This window comes from Ahaetulla prasina, chromosome 1 (assembly GCF_028640845.1).
Source record: "Ahaetulla prasina isolate Xishuangbanna chromosome 1, ASM2864084v1, whole genome shotgun sequence".
Classification (NCBI taxonomy): domain Eukaryota; kingdom Metazoa; phylum Chordata; class Lepidosauria; order Squamata; family Colubridae; genus Ahaetulla; species Ahaetulla prasina.
The window spans coordinates 363,935,464-363,956,457 of NC_080539.1; the positions used below are offsets into that span (position 1 = coordinate 363,935,464).

At 42.1% G+C, this 20,994-nt stretch overlaps 2 protein-coding genes across 4 annotated transcripts in view; one reads left to right on the forward strand and one right to left on the reverse strand.

The window, feature by feature from the left end:
- DOT1L (DOT1 like histone lysine methyltransferase) overlaps window positions 1–6,567 on the forward strand; it is a 93,339-nt gene extending 86,772 nt beyond the window's left edge. For all 3 annotated transcript variants that reach the window (XM_058163404.1, XM_058163406.1, XM_058163407.1), the window contains one exon: window positions 558–6,567. In XM_058163404.1, coding sequence (XP_058019387.1) covers window positions 558–565 — 8 coding nt within the window. In that variant the 3' untranslated portion in view covers window positions 566–6,567. The remainder of the gene's footprint in view (window positions 1–557) is intronic.
- Window positions 6,568–8,705: 2,138 nt separating this feature from the next.
- PLEKHJ1 (pleckstrin homology domain containing J1) lies at window positions 8,706–20,830 on the reverse strand. The gene is made up of 6 exons (XM_058163411.1): window positions 20,651–20,830; window positions 17,787–17,854; window positions 16,568–16,634; window positions 13,159–13,249; window positions 12,585–12,648; window positions 8,706–10,679 (listed from the first exon to the last, which is right to left on the reverse strand). Exons 1-6 carry the CDS (start codon window positions 20,742–20,744, stop codon window positions 10,614–10,616), a joined length of 450 nt encoding a protein of 149 aa, XP_058019394.1. The 5' UTR covers window positions 20,745–20,830; the 3' UTR covers window positions 8,706–10,613.
- Between the last annotated feature and the right edge of the window lie 164 nt (window positions 20,831–20,994).

Below are 20,994 nucleotides of genomic sequence, written 5' to 3' on the forward strand. Positions count from 1 at the left end.
TCTAGCTTCTAGTCAGCCCATCATTACTAATCCTAGTGTTAATACACATGTTTATATTAAGACATAGTCCTTCATTATTTGGTTATTCAAAGTCTTAGTATGCCATTTATATCAAAATTTTTAAAGAGCACCTTCTCTGACCTGCTGTTGACTCACCGACACTCCCAATATTGCAGAATTTGTAGCTTCATTCTACATAACTAAGCTCCATTTCATGCGGAATAAACTAAATTATTAATGTGTCTTAAATAGAAAACTATCTTCAGATAGTTCTACCCCGAAAGCATTTTATTAAAATAAATTTGATAAAAATAAAAAAAAACCAATTTAAATTTTTAAAAATCTGGTTTTTAATTTTTAAAAAAAAAAACACATCAATTTTAATCCACCCTGCTTGCTGAGAACTTTACTTTAGACCTTTTGTTTGACAGTCTGGAAAGAATTATTCAATGTAAAAAAAAAAAAAGACTTGACTTTGTTGACTTTGTTTAAAATGCCAACTTAAAGTTGAATTTTGTCCTTCCCTTTCTTTTCTTTCCTTCCTTCCTCTTTTGCAGGTAACTAGGACTTCTACCTCAACCTGATGTGACCTATGCAAGGACAACATGGACCAACTTCTCTCAGCTCCCACTGACGGTGCTTGCCTCTATGGCTTAAGGATTCCCCTCCCCTCCCGCCGCTACCCCACTTCTCTTTTACTACTGGACTCAAACCTAAGTCATAAACATAAAAACCAGAGGAAAAGGAAAAAAAGCTACTGTGAATCTTAAGTTAAAATATATATTCAGACTGCAGAAGAAAATGCTTAGAAACAGCTTCCAGTTTGTACTGTTGATAGAGTAGATATTTATATATTTTTAAATGTTTAAAACACACACGCCCCGCACCCCCCCCCCTTGACAATTTTTTGGTTCCACCTGAAGTTGTAGAACTGAAAGAAGGGGAAGAAGAGAAAAAAAAAAGAGGAAGGGAACTTATAACAACAGAACCATCGTTTTCTCTGAAATAAAAAAGACCGGCACATCAACAGAGATGTAACAGAGCTTCTCTTGGTGCTATTGACATCTGACAAGCTGTGCCTCTCCAGTTCTGAACCCATGGTGCTTTTTTTTTTTTTTAATTTTTTTTGGGCCTGGTGGAGATGATCAACATGAAGTTTTGTGGGACACACGCCAACCAACTAATTTTTATATTGAAATCAAGAAAGCAGTGGATATGGGAGAAGGGGGAGGGCGGGAAATAGCTCATTTGAAAACTTTATTTTTTAATGATTCTGACATCAGTGTAATTTATAACGCAAGCCTTGGTCAGCTGTCTTTCTCTCTCTCTTGCTCCCTCCCTCCCTCCCTCCCTCGCTTCTTTATAGCCTCTCCTGGTGGAATTCAGCTGTGGTGCTCGTGTTGGGCTCTCCGCCAGTGTTCAGACATGCAGTGGTTGCTTGGAAGGGGGGGACTCTGCCTTAATTGTGTGAAAGCCAAAGGGTTGCATTTAAAAAAAAAATTGAGGGGCTGAGTCACCGGTGAAAAGAAATTGTATCTTCTATGAATTATGGGTGGTTATTAAAATGATCCTTGCCATTCCAGGCGGTTGGTTGGTTTACTTTGGGCAATCAAGAATCAGGTTGTTGACTTGTCAAAGTCTCATAGTTGCCATGCAGGCTGACTCTATGAAGCTGTGAGTAGACTAGCCTCTGCCTTTGTTTTCCAAAAAATTTTTTGTTTTGTTTTGTTTTGGTCTTGTGTGAAAGCCTTCCAGGGTCTTTAGATCCCAGCCTCCATCAGTCCCAGGTGGCTAGCGGTCAAGAATGATGTGACTTGTCATCATCTGGAGCAGGGGCCTCCAACCATGGCAACCTTACGACTTGTGGACATCAACTCCCAGAATTCCTCAGCCCGTGCATGCGCTGGCTGAGGAATTCTGAGAGTTGAAGTCCACAAGTCGTAAAGTTGCCAAGGTTGGAGGGCCCTGATCTGGAGGGCCATGGGTTCTTGGCTAGTAATTAGGAAGGTTTTCTCTTTCTTTTGTTCGTTCTTTCTCTCCCTCTTTGTTCAGGGGTTTGGGATTGCATCTTCCGGGATTTATATCGTTTGAAAATCAATTTGTAAGATTTGATGAATTGGAAGATCATCCAACCAGCTAATTTGCCTTTTGTCCTTTACGCCTTCCCCTTGGGAATACCTAGTGAGCTTATTATGTATTTGCAGATCCCTAGGAACTGATCTAGGAGCCAGATAGGAAGAGAATATTCCTATCTAGTTTTATCTTCTGCATACCACCTCCCTTGTTTAGAGGGAATTTCCTACATTTTATAAAGGCATAAGTCCTTTGATGTTGGTCTGACCGTATATCTCTGTCAAACTTGAGAAGTCAAGGCAGCTGAATCTTGCGTCAAGAACGGGCTGCCCTCAGGTTCGTCTGTCGAGTTGATTTGTTTGAAGTACAGTGTATTTTTTTAATTAGCAAGACTTTAATACTTGATTGAGAAGCAGCTTTGGGTTTTTGTTTTTGTTTCATCAAATTGAACACGTGCTGGTTTTGATATACGGCATTTGCTTTTAAGGAAGCTTTTAATATTATTTACTTTCACGTTCAGAGGAAACAACCACAACACTCGAAAGTTATTAATTTTTTGTTATCATGCTGAGTATATTTTTTAAGAGAAAAGAAAGAAAGAAATCAAATCTGTGATTTGGGAGTTATCATTTTACAGAGGAAAATATAAGGCACACAGTTTGGGAAAAGCAACAAATATTTTATAGAAAATGACGGTGACTTCTCGTTTATTTTTGTATCAGACTGTTCATAGTAAAATAGGAAGAGGGATGTGGTTTAATTTTTTCAAGCATGTAGAAGCAAGTGTGAAAGGAAAGGAAAACTTTGGTGCAAACCTTTGAACAGAAAGGATCAAGAATTGTGAGGAGAAATACAAGTGATATGAAGAGAAAGGTAAAAACACGTCAGTGTTCTCATTCAATGAGAATCAGTCAGTTGATCATATTAATAAACCCTAATATCTTTTTCAGACAACTTTAGAAAATACATGTATGCAGGCTTAAAGCTCTGGGTAAACTCTACTGCAGGATAATTCCATTTTTTTGCCTTTTTCGTTCCACAATGCATATCCTTCTGGCCGGTTTAGACTACAGCTTCTCTTAATCTCAGCAAACCTCACCAAAGTTCAGGAATGAAGTGAGAACAGCTTAAGAACAACAGGCTGGGTGAGAAAAATGTTTTAGAAAGTTGAGCTCTTTCTGATGGTATTGAAAGACATCCTAGGTTTTGCATAATTTCTGCATTTCTTCCCTTTGAGCCAAAAGAGGAGGGAATAAGGGGTGGGGGGGAAATTGCCAAACGCTATTCAATTTCCCTTAGGAAGAGGAAGGGTTTTACACCAACTGTGTTGAAGCTTTTGAGACACTTGGCAACTTGGAACAAACACCATGAAACAATTCTTTAATAATAGGATGATTATTTTTCCTAGCTTGCCATGAAGAAAGGAAGGAGATTGTAGGACAGGAAGAAGATTAGAAAATGTGACCCAAATATTTGAGTTCCTAGATTTTAAGGCACAGGAATGTGGAGTTTGCTACCTTCCAGTGTTTTTCAATTTCAGCAGCATATAACTTGTATGGACTTGCTGGGGAATTCTGGGAGTTGAAGTCCACACGTTTTAAACTTGTTGAGTTTGAGAAATATTGCACAAGAGGCGTGTTCTGCCTGGGTATAGAGGAGACTTTTCATTCTTGAGGCAATCATTATAACTTGAAGCGTGTACAGCATATTCACCTGCAGTCTTTTTAAAATCTCTCCCCTTTCTTGCGGTCTCTCTCTGTTGGGGTTGCCAGGGCAAGCTCCGGAGTGTGGCATTTTATCTGCTTGCTTTCTATTTTTCTTCCCCCTATCTATCTTAGAAAGCCTAATCAATCCCCAGTTTTGTTGTTGTACTGCCTTCCCCCGAAAAGTTTAAATAAGGGGCCATGGAATAGGAACCTCTTCAGAATATATGTGAGCTACAGGATAACACAACATAAAGTTAATTTCTTTTTCTTTTTTTAAAAAAATGGGTGTGCTGATCAAAATACTCATTCAATGAAACTGATTTTAGTAGAGCACCTATTACATAGTTAGGTGGCTGTTTCTCTTTGGACAAGCACGATTACACAAGAGGGGGCTACAAAGGGGCGATCTTCCCCAAGCACTCTGCCTTATTCCACAATGAGCATCTGATTTCTTGTTGGTGCTGTTCAGGTGTGAGAAATGCATAACGCAAGAAGTTGGATTTGATGAAGCCTAATTATTGTGAAATCTTCTGTCCAGCTACACGATTATCTCACTATTTCTGAGGCCGAGATAACTCTATGGTGCTTCAATCAGTTCTTTGCACTACGGGGTATTGGGAAACGCAACCTCTGTACCCTTTTCGATGTGGAGTTTGTCCTGGCTAAGAAGAAACTTAATGGCTAAGAAGTCTTTGGAACATTTCTGGGTCAGTCAGGATGTTTTAAGCGGAGTGGGCTAGTCATATTCCTTTCTAGACATTTCATGCTTGCTGGGTTTTGTGGATATTTCACCCCACCCCACCCGCACGTATCCAATCTCAGCTGCAGTTAAAGAAAGAGACCAGATCTTACCTGTTAAGTATTTTTCAACCTATAATCTACCTGTCCTTAAATGCGCAGAAAATGAGTTTTAAGCAGATTAGAAAAAAATCACAGCCTGTATTTTTCGCGCAATTACCTTTTCAGGAAAACGAGCGCAAACACTCAACTTGACCCCATCTCAGCATAGGTTATGGTGCTATTAACCTGGGTGCTTTCTCAGACCAGCCTGGGATCTGTTCGTATCCATGTTTCTTAGGTTCTTCCAAGCACAGGTACCGCTGATTTGTCACTGTTATAGATTAATCGTGTTTGTTGTTTGTTCTCGTGTAAGGCTCTTGTCCTGGATTGATTAATGAAATGTGGCTTTATCAGTGCTCAGTGTCTTGATGGCACCCCTTTCATCTGTGTAATGGGAAGCGTGCAGTCTTGAAATATAACCATTTCATGTATTTTGCTTCCCCTCGTCTTGCCTTTAAATATCTTGACTATCTTGCATCTTCTCTTTGGCCTGATATGTAAGCATTTTTAAAATTTATGCTCAGAGCCCAAAATCAGTGAATGAAATAATTGTCTACAATTGGGGGGGGGGGTTTCAGGGGAGGGGATGTTGTGTAATTCATGTGTGCTGTCACAGCAGCAAAAATCAGAGAAACTTGCATTTAGGGGACATATTGTTTGCAAATAAAGAGAACTGAGGGGAGGGCATGTGTTCTCCCACGAGATATTATATATATATGCAGGGACCTACAGATGATGGAGCAGAGTTTCACTGAGGAATCTGATCCGATCTTTCTGATGCAGGAGGTTTAAATGTTAAGATTTCATCTCCAAAGATTCTAAATTGGCTTGTATGGATCCTTAATATCCAGGGAGTTCCTTTAAAAAAAATCTGCCCAAAGTTCACTAGAGTTGCAGTGTATAATATCCAGTAATCGTTTGGGGATATGGGGAGAGTAACTCAGTTTAGGGGGGCCTCTCTGGATTCCAGGGTGGCAGCCTTTTCAAACGCCTGGTTCAAGCTGAAGCAGCCTCCTGTGCAAATTTCAGGGATTTAATGAGTGGATTTTCATATTATTTAATTCATTTTCTCCCATATGCTTTTCTCCTACCCCACACATAGGTCGTGCTGCAGTTTTTCAAAGATTACCCTTGCTAACATTTAACTTTCTGGGATTTTTTTTCTTTTTTTAAAAAAAATGAGGGGAAAAAAAAGGTGGGTAAGACAAGTCTAGCTCCTATGGCGACTTGTGTCAGCGTTTTGCATTTTTGAGCCTTTTGGATATATTCTCTGCAGAATAGAATGGAAGTCTGTGTTGGAGTTCAAGGGGAACTTCAGTCAATAATGGAAATTGCTGCTGCTCAGGAATTCATTTGTAAAATATTAAAAAAATATATATAAAATCCATTTGTAAATGGATTGAAGAGAGTATCCATTTTCTTAAAAGGTGGCAATATGGGATGTTTTTTTCCTAGGGTCTAGGAATTCATTTGTACACATTAGCCCATGAACATGAAATTTATTTAAAGATTTAATTTTTCCACTGTGGAAAATAGGACTTCTGGATCTGAGTTGCAAAGATCTAGAGGGTAGCAAAGATGCAGAAATCTCCTTGCTGCCGTTTAGTGACTGTTCAGAGCCTTGCAGACAAGATCGGATAATCCTATTCCACCGTATCTTTGTCTCGTCTTTGTTTTTTAAACTTTGCTTTAAACTTTGCTTAAGTTTTATCTGCCATTCTTCCATAAAAAGTCACATAGAAAAATTCTGGCATGTGTATATATGTATGTAATAATAAGCTTATCGATATATTTTCCACTCTTCTGATCTTTCCAGTTCTAGAATTTCCATTCTAATCTTCTCTTTGAATCTTCCCACACTTCACTTTGATTTGTAAATGAAAGAAAAATGGCTTTTGAAGTTTGTCTTTATATTAAAAATGTATGTATTTTAATACACTGTACTAAATGTGGTGCTTCCATTCATTTTAAAGTTGGCTTGGGACTATTTTTTTTTTTTATCCCAAACTCAAGTCGCTGTATTAGGAATTGTTTGCCATGAAATACAGTTGTGGCCATGAGTTTGTGTGGCTCTAATTGCTAAGCAAATCTAAGGAGGAAGACAGATTTAGCAATTATATAAACATGAAATATAAAAGTCTTCCACACTTATGTGGCTTTTGACCAGGGTCAAATAATATCAGATAGCCATCACCGATATTGTTTCCCTGGGAATGATGGCATCAGCATGCTGAACTGGAGAAGGCGTTGCAGAAACTATAACGTACAGAATGCCATACCTTAAAGCAGGGCTGGGGAACTTACAGCCCTTTTATGACTTATGGCTGGCTCAGGAATTCTGGGAGTTGAAGTCCGCAAGTCATAAAGGGCCCATAGTTGCCCACCTCTGCCTTAAGAGCAAGGAGGGTGAGCCTTTTGGGCTCGGTGTGTCAAAAATTCGTAAAATACCAACCTTGGCTCTGCTGGCGTGTAACCAGTAGTGGGATTCAGCCAGTCCGCACCAGTTTGGGAGAACCGGTTGTTAACTTTCTGAGCAGTTTGGCAAACTGGTCATTGGAAGAAATCATTAGGGCAGAGAACCGGTTGTTAAATTACTTGAACCCCCACCACTGCGTGTAACACACACACACGCTCACACACATATACACAAATGGACCAAAGGGGCCTCTCCGGATCTTCTCTCCAGATCATTTGGAAGTTGTGTGAGAAGACGTACATGGTTTACCTCAGAGGCTGCATGAGCGCAAGACCATTTCACGTAACTTGCAGAGGGTCTGGAGGCCTGGCATGTGTCATTATTTATATCTTGCCCTTATTTTTTTTAATAAACAACTCAAGGTGGTGAGCATATCCAATACGCCTTATTCCTCCTATTTCTCCCCACAACAGCAACCCTGTGAGGTAAGTCGGGCTGAGAGAGAGTGACTGGCCCAAGGTCAGCTAGCTGGCTTTCATGGCTAAGGCAGGACTAGAACTCACAGTCTCCTAGTTTTTTGCTTGGTGCTTAGAAATGTTTGCCATCACTGCCTTAGAACCATTCTAGCAAAAGGAAGGTGGAGAGTTCCCCTGCTTGCCCCCCACTTTTCACTCTAACGTCCAGATACCACTAGTTCTATAAATGATGGTAATGGAAAAAATCACCTTGCCTTCAGATGCAGAGTCCTGTCAGAATCAGCTAACATTGCCAATATTGTGTGTGTGTGTGTGTGTGAGGGGGATTTGGTTTATAACATTTGGAAAGCATCAGGTTTGCTCACCCTTAAATTTTGACTCCTTGTCATTTCAATGACAATTTCCCAAAGACTGCAGATGGCATTGAGGGTACTGTAAATGTTGGGGACACTAAAATTCTTAATGTAGGCAGTTTTCCCAATCTACAAATAATATCGCTCTGCCCAAACAACCTTTTTCATTCTCTTTGCCTGATCTGCAAAAATTCTTGCTCCAAATATTGCTGGGGGGGACAGGACGCTCTCAAAGTGTCAGAGAAATGTGTTTTATCCTGAGACTAGGTAGTTAAGTAAATAATTGGAAGAGTTTACAGAAAGCACGAACCATGCTTTATAAGCCACACAACCTGCTACATCACAACGAAGCAAACTGGTTTTGACTTAATGTATTCTGTTGCCAACTCAAACAGGTGCTTCTGGCTTGACCACTCGGTTGGTAAGACTAAACAACCACTTGTCAGAAATGGTATAGGGTTTCCTGCTTGAGCAGGGGGTTGGACTAAATGACCTACAAGGTCTCTTTTCAACTCTTACTCTGTACAAGGTCCTGACAGATTACATCCCAGAGTTCTGAAGAGGCTGGCAGATGTTATCTCAGAACCATTGTACCGTATCTTTCAGTTGCAACATTTCTGATCTAATTTTTCAATGTGCCTAGAGTGCCATTCACTAGGCGTAAGCAAGTTTCTTTCCTAAATATTTACCTATCTTGAAGGACAGGTAAATAATAAGTCACTAAATAAAGGTTTGCTGAAAGCCCAACACACCTACTTGATAACAAATACTTTTAACATTAGTGGCAGAGCAGCAGAAAATAAAAGCAGGTAAATAGGCAAAATAACTAAACCCATCAATGGAAAAGTAATTGCTTTTTTATTATACAGAGATGGAATGGTAGGGGAAGAGAAGGGAGATTTGAGGGTACAGTACGTCTTGAATTTCTAAAGGCTCTAAACGCTTTTCTGAATAACCACAGGCATTCTATCTGAGAAGCAGTTTCCCCATTTTCTTGATAAAAATTAAGAAAACTTTCAAAATGCCTGAAGAAATTTCACAGCAGGTTTTAAAATACATTCAGCTGCCAGTTCCCAAAGTTGGACAGGAAAGATACTGGAAGAAGCAACAGAAAGACTGAGTAACACCAAGAATGGTGGATAAAAGGAGAAATTTTACAAACACCAGACAATTCAGGAGTGCATCTTCACGGCTGCTATGAACCACACTTGTCACCCATAACGTAAACACCAAGCATGTAAGATTGAAAAAGTCTCTAAATTCTTTTTTTATTCTTGCAGGAAATAATTACTATTGACTGTAAGGGCTGCCCACGATGCCAAATGATCTATTTGCAGCATCATAAAGCTGAAAATCTGTTGAATCTATCGTTCCAGATCAGCAAGCAGGGCCCTAACTATTTTGAGCACTGATTCACACCGACACCTCTGTGTTCAAAGAGGCAGAGAGCTCGCTGTGTCCATTTGCCTGCCAGCCTTCCACTTAAAACACTTCATTCACATCTAGAATAAGTTAAGGACTGCCAGCCTATCCATTTTGTGTCTGGGAGAAATCGCTGGCCTCATAAGCTTCATGACTGATTGCAATAACTCCTGAAGAGACAGATACCATATCTGCTCTGTTCTGCTCTGACTCAGATGCTTAATTAGACCCAATGCAGGGAGATGGTAGGAAGACCAGTCTGACATACAGTAGTGGCCAAAATTGTGGAAACCTTTTGGGAAAAGTTTATTTTCTAAAACTAGCTAATACCACCACTTTTTTTGGGAGTAAAATTATATATCAATGGAAAGATAATTTAAACAATAATGTAATGCAATAACTTTTATGAAGGATTTGCTATTAGAATAGCAGTTACAGTATAAAGTAAAGTGAAACACATAGAAAAAAAAAGATATACAAAAATTATCACGTCAGTTAATACTTAGTTGGGTAACCTTTAGCATGAATTACGGCCTTACAATGTCTTCCCATGGAGTGGACCAAGTCTTTTAGTTCTGCAGCTGTTATAATGTGAAACCAAGATTGAATGAGTGCTTCTATTAGCTGGGTTTTATTCTGACTAACAAGTTTCTTTAGTCGGCTCCATAGATTTTCAATTGGGTTAAGGTCTGGGCTATTCCCAAGCCATTCCAGCAATGGAATATGATTATCTTGAAACTCAAAACAAAAAAGTGGTGTTATAGCCATCAAACCTCAAAAATACCCTTTTCCCAAAAGGTTTCCACAATTTTGGCCATTAGTGTAAGTTTGGGAGGATTTGGGAATGTGAATTTGGGAGTCTGCAGAGCTGGGGTACCTATTAAATTCAGCTCTGCTGATGGACAACATTCTGCCATCTGTCATTTAAACCTCACTGCCTTACCAAAGGGGTTTGAAAAAAGAATTAAAATCAAGGCCTTCTTGCAAATGGGACGCTCCCTTTCTCCCTTTCCTTTATTTTTTACACGTGTACTTGCTCTGAGCACCTGTATATAATAGAGGCAGAACTGATTCAATTAACCCAACCACAAAACTGATCCTCCTTATCAATTATCCTCATTGTAGCTGTGGCTATCAGTAGTAGCAAAACTGAGATCACAAAGCAGCAGAAGACATACAGCATGTGTGGACAGTGTGGGTGATTTTTTTTTGTTCTTTTTTTAAGAAACATCCCCTTTTCCCTCCCTTAAGTTCGTAAAAAAAAAAAAAAGAGAATTGACTCTGTTGACATTTCAGCAGTGGAGTTCCTTTGTTCGCCTCATGTGGATTAAAGTTTCCGTGCCCCCAGCTGGAAACGGGCTTCCTCTGAGATGCCATATTGCTCCAAGGGGTCCTGCGTCCAAAAAAGGAAGAAGGTGGAAGGTTAACAGTTTGTTCCATCAAGTTATTTGTGTTGTCTTCCATGCTAGTTAAAACGGCCAGCTACCTACATTTGCCTGGCATATGTTCCACTGAGGTCATCTGTATCTCCTTCCAAGTTAGCAGATGCTAACTTGGCTTGGTGGTGAACAACATGACACACTGCCTTTTGCTCCTGTTCCTCATCTGAGAAGCATAACGCAAGACTTTAAACATTAGATGCTTCTAAGGTTGCAGCTTGATTTATCCCCAGTCTCTTGAAATCACATTTCCCCCGAGTAGCTCTACAATTCTATCTGTAACTCACATGAGAATAGGAGCAGAAAGCTATTTGTATCTTCCCTGTCTCGCTTCAATCGCTATCTTCTACCTAGCTAGTAAATGTTATCAAATGCCTTCAGAAATGAATAGAATAGAATAGAATAGAATATTTTTATTTATAGACCGCCCTTCTCCCGAAGGACTCAGGGCGGTGTACAGCCAAGAATAAAATACAGAAAGAAAACAACAATAAAAAACTAAAAACAACCCTTAAAAAACCTATTTGATATGGCTACTTATAGATAAAATATTACCCTCTAAAATTTACAAAAAATTTAAAACCCATAAAATCAATTTGATAATTTAAAATTTAAGCGAGTCCAGCAAGACGAAATAAGTAGGTTTTAAGTTCGCAGCGGAAGGTCCTAAGGTCAGGTATTTGTCGGAGTCCAGGGGGAAGCTCGTTCCATAGGGTAGGAGCCCCCACAGAGAAGGCCCTCCCCCTGGGGGCCACCAGCCGACATTGCTTGGCTGACGGCACCCTGAGGAGCTCCTCTGTGAGAGCGCACCGGTCGTTGGGAGATAGACGTTGGCAGTAGACGGTCCCGTAGGTATCCCGGTCTATGAAGCTGTCTTACATTTCCCAATCTAAGCACTCCAAAGCCCCCCTCAAACAGCCTCACAAACCTATTCACAAATTCACAAACCTTGCCAGTCGTGAATTTATCCTTGCAATGGAGGTCAGCCAATTTTATTAGGTAAAGGTAAAGGTTCCGCTCGCACATATGTGCTAGTCATTCCCAACTCTAGGGGGCAGTGCTCATCTCCGTTTCAAAGCCGAAGAGCCAGCGCTGTCAGAAGATGTCTCCGTGGTCGTGTGGCTGGCATGACTCAACGCCCAAGGCACATGGAACGCTGTTATCTTCCCACCAAAGGTGGTTCCTAGTTTTCTACTTGCATTTTTTGCGTGCTTTTGAACTGCTAGGTTGGCAGAAGCTGGGACAAATAATGGGAGCTCACCCCGTTATGCGGCATTAGGGATTCGAACTGCTGAACTGCCAACCTTTCGATCGACAAGCTCAGCGTCTTAGCCACTGAGCCACCGTGTCCCTTTTTTATTAGCTAAGCCATAATTGGCTGGGTTCACACCAGCACAGAATCCTGCCCCATGATTTACAAGCAAGAATTGCATTCATACAAATATCCAAAATTAAAATAATCCATAGTGGAACTTGGCAAGAAGCATGTGAATCTGGTTGGTGTGTACATCTCAAAAGGCCTGTAAATACTCTTAGCAATCAGGATCAGTGGGGGTTTCAAATTTTTTTACTACTGGTTCTTTGAGTGTGGCTTGGTGGGCGGGGCTTGGGAAGGATACTGTAAAATCTCCATTCCCACCCCACTCCAGGGGAAGGATACTGTAAAATCAATATTTCAGCTGGGACTCGGGAGGCAGAGAATAGATGGGGGCGGGGCCAGTCAGAATTTTTACTACCAGTTCTCCGAACTACTCAAAATTTCTGCTACCGGTTCTCCAGAACTGGTCAGAACCTGCTGAAAACCACCTCTGATCAGGATGCTCTGGAATAAGAATTGTCATTTGCAGCCACTGGCTTACCTTCCCGGTCATCTTCTGGATCTCATTCCGATAAAAGATCAAGCTGCTTCTCATGAATTCATAACTGTAGATCAAAGGAGAACAGCAGAACTGAAAGAACTGGCTCAAGGTTTGTTTGGATACAACTGATGGGATAGATCAGGGGTCTCCAATCTTGGCCACTTTAAGACTAGTGGACTTCAACTCCCAGAATTCCTCAGCTGAGGAATTCTGAAAGTTGAAGTTCACAAGTCTTAAAGTGGCCAAGGTTGGAGACCTCTGGGATAGACAGACCATTTTGCTCTCTGCTGGTCACTTAAGAAAGAATTGCCACCCAGCAGAGGTGAGCCTATTTTCTCCCTTGTTTTTCCAAAGCAGCCCCAATGTAGGCAGCGAATGTTTTTAAGGCAACATAGTTTTATTTAGTTCTTTATTAATAAATCTGTTGCGGGTGCCAAATAAAAATTAAAGCAAGCCAGGTAACAATATCGTCACTGCCTTCAGGCTTGCCTTTCACTGGTACTCTCCAAATAGATAACGACAGACAAATAAATAAATACAGTTGATCCACCTTCAGGTGAGGAGATGAGCTTACCTGGCCTTGCGAAGGACCTCAATCCATTCCTGGCACTGCTCGTCTGTATCACATTCAAAGTAGTATTTCCTCTCTGGCTCTTCAAGGAAGCCTAGAAAAACAACCCCACAAAACAGTCATCCTGACGGCTTCTGTGGCTTCAATTCAACTTTCCCAGAACAGGGGCTGTGGGTTAAAGAATTTCATCTGGTGGGAGGGGGGTGTCTGGGAAAAGAGCCTTCTCTGCTGTTGCAGACATGGGGTTGGCCCCTTGGAAGAGTGTCAAATCCTGGCTGTGCCAACTCATGTGGGGCTCGAAGAGGGGCATGCAATCTTGGGGGGTGTTACCACCAGGGGTGGGATTCAAAAATTTTAGCAACTGGTTTTGTGCCCGGTTGCTGGGTGGGCATGGCCTACTTGGCCTCCTGCACCAATGGTGTGCGGGGGGGGGGGCATTTGGCCCTCTCCAAGCTCTGGAGGTGGGCGAAAACAGCCTCCCCGGGCTCCAGAGGCTGGAAACAGGTCCGTTTCCAGACTCCCAGAACTTCCAGGAGGCCCGTTTTTCGCCCTCCCAAAGCCTCTGCGGAGATCCTGCACTTACCCAGCATCCAAAACAGGCCACGTGGTGACTCCTGGGAGGGAAGGGCCGGGCGGGGCCAGCCAGTCCTTGCAACTACCGATTCAGCGAACCAGATGTAAAATCAGCATCCAGTTCAGCCGAACCCGTCTAAACCCCACCTTTGGTTACCACCCTGAAAACACTTCCATAAGCTTTTACTTTTTTTACTTATTGTATCTGTGTTTTTACTTGGCTCCTATTTTACTGAACTTGTTATGTATTGTGTTTTTATGTTTTTTATGTTTTGGTCTGTACACGGCACAGTATCATTCCGAGAGTGAGATGGGCGGTATCTAAACTTAATAGATTTCGTCCCTCCCCACCCCAAATAATGTGGTAATGAAAACTCTGATTTGACAACCATTTACACAGAAGGCAGATACTGACCTAAGCAAAGGCTAATGGGCCAACTAATTAGGAGCCATGCTGATTTTCAAGCCCAGATGCAAAGGATTCTGATGTTTACCATCATGATCGGCAGAGACATTGAGAAAAAACTCCCATTACGCTCAGCAAAATTGCTGTTTTGAATTCTTGACAACAGAATCTTTAAATTTTTCCCAGTCTCTCTCTGTTCCCCTCTTAAAAATCAGAGCCCTCCCACCAAACAACTCCAAATCAGCCCCAACTTTCCTGTGACTTTCCTTGCTATCATGTTCTCACTCTTGGGGAAAAATTGTCCATTCCTGGTTTTTTTTGTTTGTTTGTTTGTTTGTTTACATTTATACCCCGCCCTTCTCCGAAGACTCAGGGCGGCTTACAATGTATAAGGCAATAGTCTCATTCTATTTGTATATTTTTTACAAAGTCAACTTATTGCCCCCCCAACAATCTGGGTCCTCATTTTACCTACCTTATAAAGGGTGGAAGGCTGAGTCAACCTTGGGCCGGGCTCGAACCTGCAGTAATTGCAGGCTTTGTGTTCTAATAATAGGCTTCTCTATTGCCTGAGCTATCCCGGCCCAGTACTGGTTCATGATGTAATTTATCTGTCAACCCTGCCAGCAAATTACAGCAGTCCAAGCAGGATCAAACTAAAGCTTGTTTTATCAAGAGCTGTAAAAATGTTACCTATTTGAAGAACATCTTGGATTATCAAATTAACAGAATTCCATTAAAATGTGACTTTTTCGCCCCAAGAAGGAATGCAGTAAGTTCTAATGCAAGGAGAAGAAAATATTTGTAGCTCAGGGTTGAAGTGTGTGTTTATTGAGTTTGGTTGTTGTTTTTTGCAGATGTTTCACTACCCAACTAGGTAATGTCATCAGTGCTAGGTGTCTCTCTCTCTCCCCCCCCCCCGCTTTTTTTTTTTTTTTGCTGTTTTTATGCAGGGATTCCCAGGGACCTGGAAATTATTTGCAAGGTTCCTCCAGAGTAAAAAGATGGAGAAAGACTCAATCTCAAACTACAGTTATCTGCTTTGAGACTGGAATGGCCACAACTGGTCATGGACTGTTGAGACCTCACTGCACTAGCTGTCTTCTCCCCAAGTCCCCTTCCCTGGTTAGTCACTCTCAAGACCTCTCTCACTCAGCTACAAGAGGGTTTCCCCAGCTTCCCCCAAGCTAGGGAAGAGGAGAAGCAGCTATTCTACTGCTGCCTGAAAAGGGAGTGTATGGAGCAAATGTTTTGACTCTTCCTCCCCCTCAAGTTCTGTTTGCTAGGAAGAGATTGGGGAAAAATGTATAACTGTTTATGGAGATTCTCAGTCATCCAAGTCACAGTTGTCCGAAAAGTGCTTTTTCAAAAGGTAACTGGACTTTTGCTTTTGTTTTTTTCCTTAAAGATGTTTTGCTCTCATTCTTCAGTTCAGATTCGTGCAGAAAAAATAATTGCTACCAACCTGCCTTCCATTGAGGACCGTATACTGCACGAATCAAGAAGAGGGCCGTGAAAATATTTGCAGATCCCTCGCATCCTGGACATAAACTGTTTCAACTCCTACCCTCAAAACGACGCTATAGAACACTGCACACCAGAACAACTACACACAAGAACAGTTTTTTCCCGAAGGCCATCACTCTGCTAAACAAATAATTCCCTCAACACTGTCAGACTATTTACTGAATCTGCACTACTATTAATCGTTTCATAGTTCCCATCACCAATCTCTTTCCACTTATGACTGTATGACTATAACTTTTTGCTGGCAATCCTTATGATTTATATTGATATATTGACCATCAATTGTGTTGTAAATGTTGTACCTTGATGAACGTATCTTTTCTTTTATGTACACTGAGAGCATAGGCACCAAGACAAATTCCTTGTGTATCCAATCACACTTGGCCAATAAAATTCTATTCTATTCTATTCTATTCTATTCTGACTGAATGGTGGAGGATGGAAGGATTTATATTCCTTGCAGTCATTAGCACTCTTTCTGAGAGTCGTTGAGGCTACTTGGAGGTTTATCTGCACCCTCGGGATCAACTGAATAATGCAAATGAGTGTGGGAAATAGTGCAAATGGATGTGTATAAATAACTGCATAAACAGGGAAAGCAGCTGCCCGTCAGAGCCAGCAAACCTAAACTGAACGGATCAGTGAATTGACTCAATGTCATCAGTGACATTGTTATGTTGTCAATGTTGAAAAAAGGCAGCCAATTTGCTAGGGGGGAAAATTTGCTCCTGACACAAACATCCCAACAACTCTTTCTAAAGCAGGGGTCTCCAACCTTGGCAACTTTAAGACTTGTGGACTTCAACTCCCAGAGAGCCACCTTTGCTGGCTGAGGAACTCTGGGAGTTGAAGTCCACAAGTCTTAAAAGTTGCCAAGTTTGGAGACCCCTGTTCTAAGTCACTTACTGATGGAAAAGACATTTTCTTCTTCTTTGCTGATCTTGCAGCGTTCCAACAATAAAGCACCAATAGGCTGAGGAGAGAGAAAGGGGTGGGGAGAGAGAAAGAATCAGATCTGCTTTTCAATTAAGATGGGCATGTTTATAGGTCAGTGACGGCTAACCTTTTTGCCGTCGCATGCCAAAAGCAGGGGGAGCGTGGGGGGGGGGTTTGCACGCGTGCTTGCATCCATAATTCAATGCCCCCCCACACCTCGCATGTGACCCCTCCCCGTGCAACCCTCCTTTTGGCACGTGACAGCAAAAGGTTTACCGGTGGGCCTGGTAGGCCCATTTTTTGCCCTCCCCAGGCTCCAGAGGCTTTCTTGGAGCCTTTGGGAGCGAAAACAGCCTTCCCCACCCACCCCAGAGGCCCTCCGGAGGCTGGAAACGGCCCGTTTCCCAACTTATGGTGGGCCCAGAAGGCCTGAAAAATCAGCTGGCCGGTGTGCACATGTGCACTGGAGCTGAGCTAGGGCAACGCCCGCGTGCCCACAGATATGGTTCCGCGTGCCACCTGTGGCAACCCATGCCATAGGTTCGCCATCACGGTTATAGGTAGTCCTTGACTTACAACCACTATGGAGCCCAAAATTTTGGTCATCAGTCATTATGGTTGTAAAATGAGGCACCACGTGACTGGACTCAATTTTAAAACTGTTTCTATGATGGCTGTAAAGTAAGTCATGGTGGACATTAAGTGAACCTGCATGGTGGTTAAGCAAACCATAAGGTGTTAAGTGAATCCAGAATATCTCATGGGTTTTTACTGGAATTTTCTGCCAGAAAATGGCAAAAAACATCACAAATCACAATCATGTGACCACAGAACACTACAAACCAACACACACACACACACACACCCCTCAGAATTGGCCTAGGTTGAACTTAAAAACACATTCCAATTCTTACTTTTATTACAGGAGTAGGCAACCTTATTGTTCCAGATATATTAGACGGTCTGATTTTTATTAGTCTCAGAAAGCAGGGCCAATAATTTAATTATAACTGAAGGGCCAAGGGTTCCTTCATCCCAGCTGATGGTCAAATAGCAGGAAAAATTTTTTTAGTGATCACCCAATAAAAATATCAGCTTAACTACTGCATGATGTACTAACCCCTTAGGCCTAGGTGCAACTAAAGTGCAATTCATATCACGTTTCAACACAGCTGCTAACTACTGTTACCTCAGCCTCGTCTGTTCGGAAGTAAAAGAGAAAATTGACCACTAATTTCACCAGGCGTTTCTTCAAAGCTGCAAAGAGAAAAGAGACACAACGAACAGTTTTTATGTATCCGATTTCTATGGCTGCCCAACACTACCAAGTGACTCTGGGCAGCCATAGTTTGACAGCTGGGTTGTCAGCAGGAAGCCTGGAAGCAGCCCCTGAGTTTGGAATAGCGTAGCTCAGCATCTGCTACACCCCAGCAGGTCCACGCTGTGCACCTGAGACCAGTTATAATCAAAGGATGCTTAAACGTTTTTTCCTACACGCATAGGTACCACATTAATGCAACATTTAGCTTCAGCATATGACACAATACCTCTTTGTCTCCCTACCAATGTCAGTTAATGGCAAAAAGCAGTTAGAATAGTAGTTTATGACTGGCAGAACTGACTTCAAATCCTCAGTCACAACATTCATTAAATGATCTGGTACTATTCATTCCTCTCTTGGCCTCATTTGTCTTATCGGAGGAGTATCAAGAAGCGTGTTGGCTGACGTTTATGTTAACCTGAGTTTCTTGGAGGAAGGATGTCATGTAAATAAGAAGCTTTTTACCCTCAAAAGTTGCCCTAAGAATATTTAGCCCCTAATGAAATCAGTACCACTCGATACTATAATAAATGGGCCCATTCTATCCTGTAGATTCAGAATGCCTTAGAACAGTTTTTCCCTGTACTTTAATAATTCTCTTTCTGGAGACTCGCACTAAGAAAGTTAAATCTGGAAGAGTCAAAAAAGGGCATTAAAATCATTAAAATCAAATATACTGGGAGTGAGGAATTACAATCCTCACTGGGGGGGATATCGTAAGATTTAGAAAGGGGTTATTGTATGATTTTAAAAAGGAGTCTAGTTATTAATCCCCGATGCAATAGTGCTGTATTTATGCATGCATATGAATAAGCAAAATAGCCAAACTGTTCACTTAAACAGAATGGCTTCAGTATTCACAGTGGCACAGCAAGGTACCAATTGTCATGTACAGTACTGACATCATTGAATAAGCAAACAGTGAAGCTAATTCTCCCAAGTGCAGCACCTTCTGAAATCAGGACAGCCGAAGTACCCCTGAGATATGACCTAAACAAACCTCAGAGTTGACCGCCACATTATGATGGGGAGAATCTCCCAAGTCTACCCTCAAGAACAGAGCAGGCTAGGAAGCAAGAAATGGAAATATCAGGGGAAAGTATGGAGTAGATCACCCTGCTTTGACAGATGGGCCGTCCGAATACAGAAGCCTCTGCACTAGAGGTTTGTGCATCTATATCTATAAAACGCAGCCATATTAAGGAAGATTTTAATGTATTTGGTTTAAGAAAGTATTTGTAAATGAATTCCATTAGAAGTTGCTTATCAGTCGATTGTAGCAAAAACTACCCAGTATCTTGTAGCACCTTAAAGCTGAACTATAGGTAGTCCTCAACTTACAACAGTTCATTTAGTGACCATTTGAAATTACAGCAGCATTGGTAAAAGCGACTTATGACCATTTTTCACTTGTGACCATGGCAGCATTCCCATGGTCAAGTGACTTATTTATTTATTTATTTATTCGATTTTTATACCACCCTTCTCCCGAAGGACTCAGGGTGGTTTACAGCCAAATAAAACGACATAGATATGAACAAAAATTAAAAACATATTTAAAAACTGATTATAAAATGGCCTAATAAAGTTAAAACTAAGATAAAACCATCATAAAACCCCCACTTAAAAATTTCGTCAGGCTAGCCCCGCACGGTGAAATAAAAAGGTCTTGAGCTCGCGTTTAAAAGACCGGAGGTCGGGGAGTTGACGCAGCCCCGGAGGCAACGCATTCCACAGGACAGGAGCCCCCACAGATAAGGGGCCGCCAGTCGACATTGTTTGACTGATGGCACCCTGAGGAGGCCCTCCCTATGGGAGCACACAGGTCGATGGGAGGCTATTGGTGGCAGTAGGGGTTCCCGTAAGTAACCCGGTCCTGTGCCATAGAGCGCTTTAAAGGTGATAACCAACACCTTGAATTGCACCCGGAAGACCACCGGCAACCAGTGCCGGTGGTTTTACATGCACGTGCACCACCTTACAACTTACATGTAGGTGCTTGACAACTAAACTCCCATTTATGATGGTTGCAGTGGTTTATGATGGTTGCAGTGTCCCAGAGTCATGTGATCCCCTTTTGCGATCTTTTGAAGATCTTTTTGCAATCTTCTGACAAGGAAAGTCAGCGGGGAAACCAGATTCACTTAACAACCGTGTTACTATTTTAACAACTGCAGTGATTCACTTGACAAAGGCGGGGAGAAAAGTCGTAAAACGGGGCAAAAGACACAGTGGCACAGCAAGTTACCAACTGTCACCTACTGTGCTGATTAACAAATTTCTCACTCAGCAACATAAATTTTGAGCTTCATTGCTCAATAAATAAATAAATAAAAATTGCGGTCGTAAGTTGAGGACTACCTATATTTTACTATACATTTATTAGTTTTGGGGACCAGGAGGCACTAGGGAGAAGGCAAATCAAAATAATAAATCTGCAAAGTGTAAACATAAAATCGGTAAATGAATCAGAGTCATCGTGAAAATGAACGAGGGATTGCGGAAGACAAAAACTGCATGGAGGCTGGAACTGAGGACTAGTAACCACAGGTCTGATAAAAGCCCACTCAAGGTTCTAGTCCTCAGGGATGGCAGTCATGCCAGAGAGGCCCTTGAACGTCTCGCTTCCTTTATTCCCAGCGCCCTCAGATGACGCAATTAGCCTCCCCGGTCTCGTGTCGTCACATCCCCCCTCCCTTTCGCGCCGTGACGTCACTGCCCCTTCTCCTTACCGCTTCCTTTCTTGGGGGCGCGCATGAGAACCTCCGCCGCCTTTTCGGCCGGTTGCCGGGAGAGCGACAGCAGCTCCCGTTCGTTGTACCGCATCGCTTCCACCGCAGCTCGGACCCGCCCCGCCCCCTCCGCCCTCCGGCCTCTCGGATCGATGGCCTCTTCCCTCTTACTTCCGCCATGGCTTTCTCACGAACCGGACTTTCCCTTCCGTAACATTTCCGGGTCAGATTCCCACCGTCCTCCCGGCAAAACGGTCTCTTTCTCCCTCTCTCTGATCACCTTCCATTCCTAGAGCGGACGCCTAGGAAGTTTCCCCTCTTCTTCGGCCCTCCCCTTGATATAC

Coding starts and splice junctions, on each gene's coding strand:
- PLEKHJ1 (XM_058163411.1), bottom strand. CDS start 20,744: ATGCGGTACAACGAACGGGAGCTGCTGTCGCTCTCCCGGCAACCGGCC. Junction 17,855..20,650: donor CGCCCCCAAGAAAGGAAGCG/GTAAGGAGAAGG, acceptor TTCTCTTTGCAG/CTTTGAAGAAACGCCTGGTG. Junction 13,250..16,567: donor AGAAAATGTCTTTTCCATCA/GTAAGTGACTTA, acceptor TTGTTTTTCTAG/GCTTCCTTGAAGAGCCAGAG.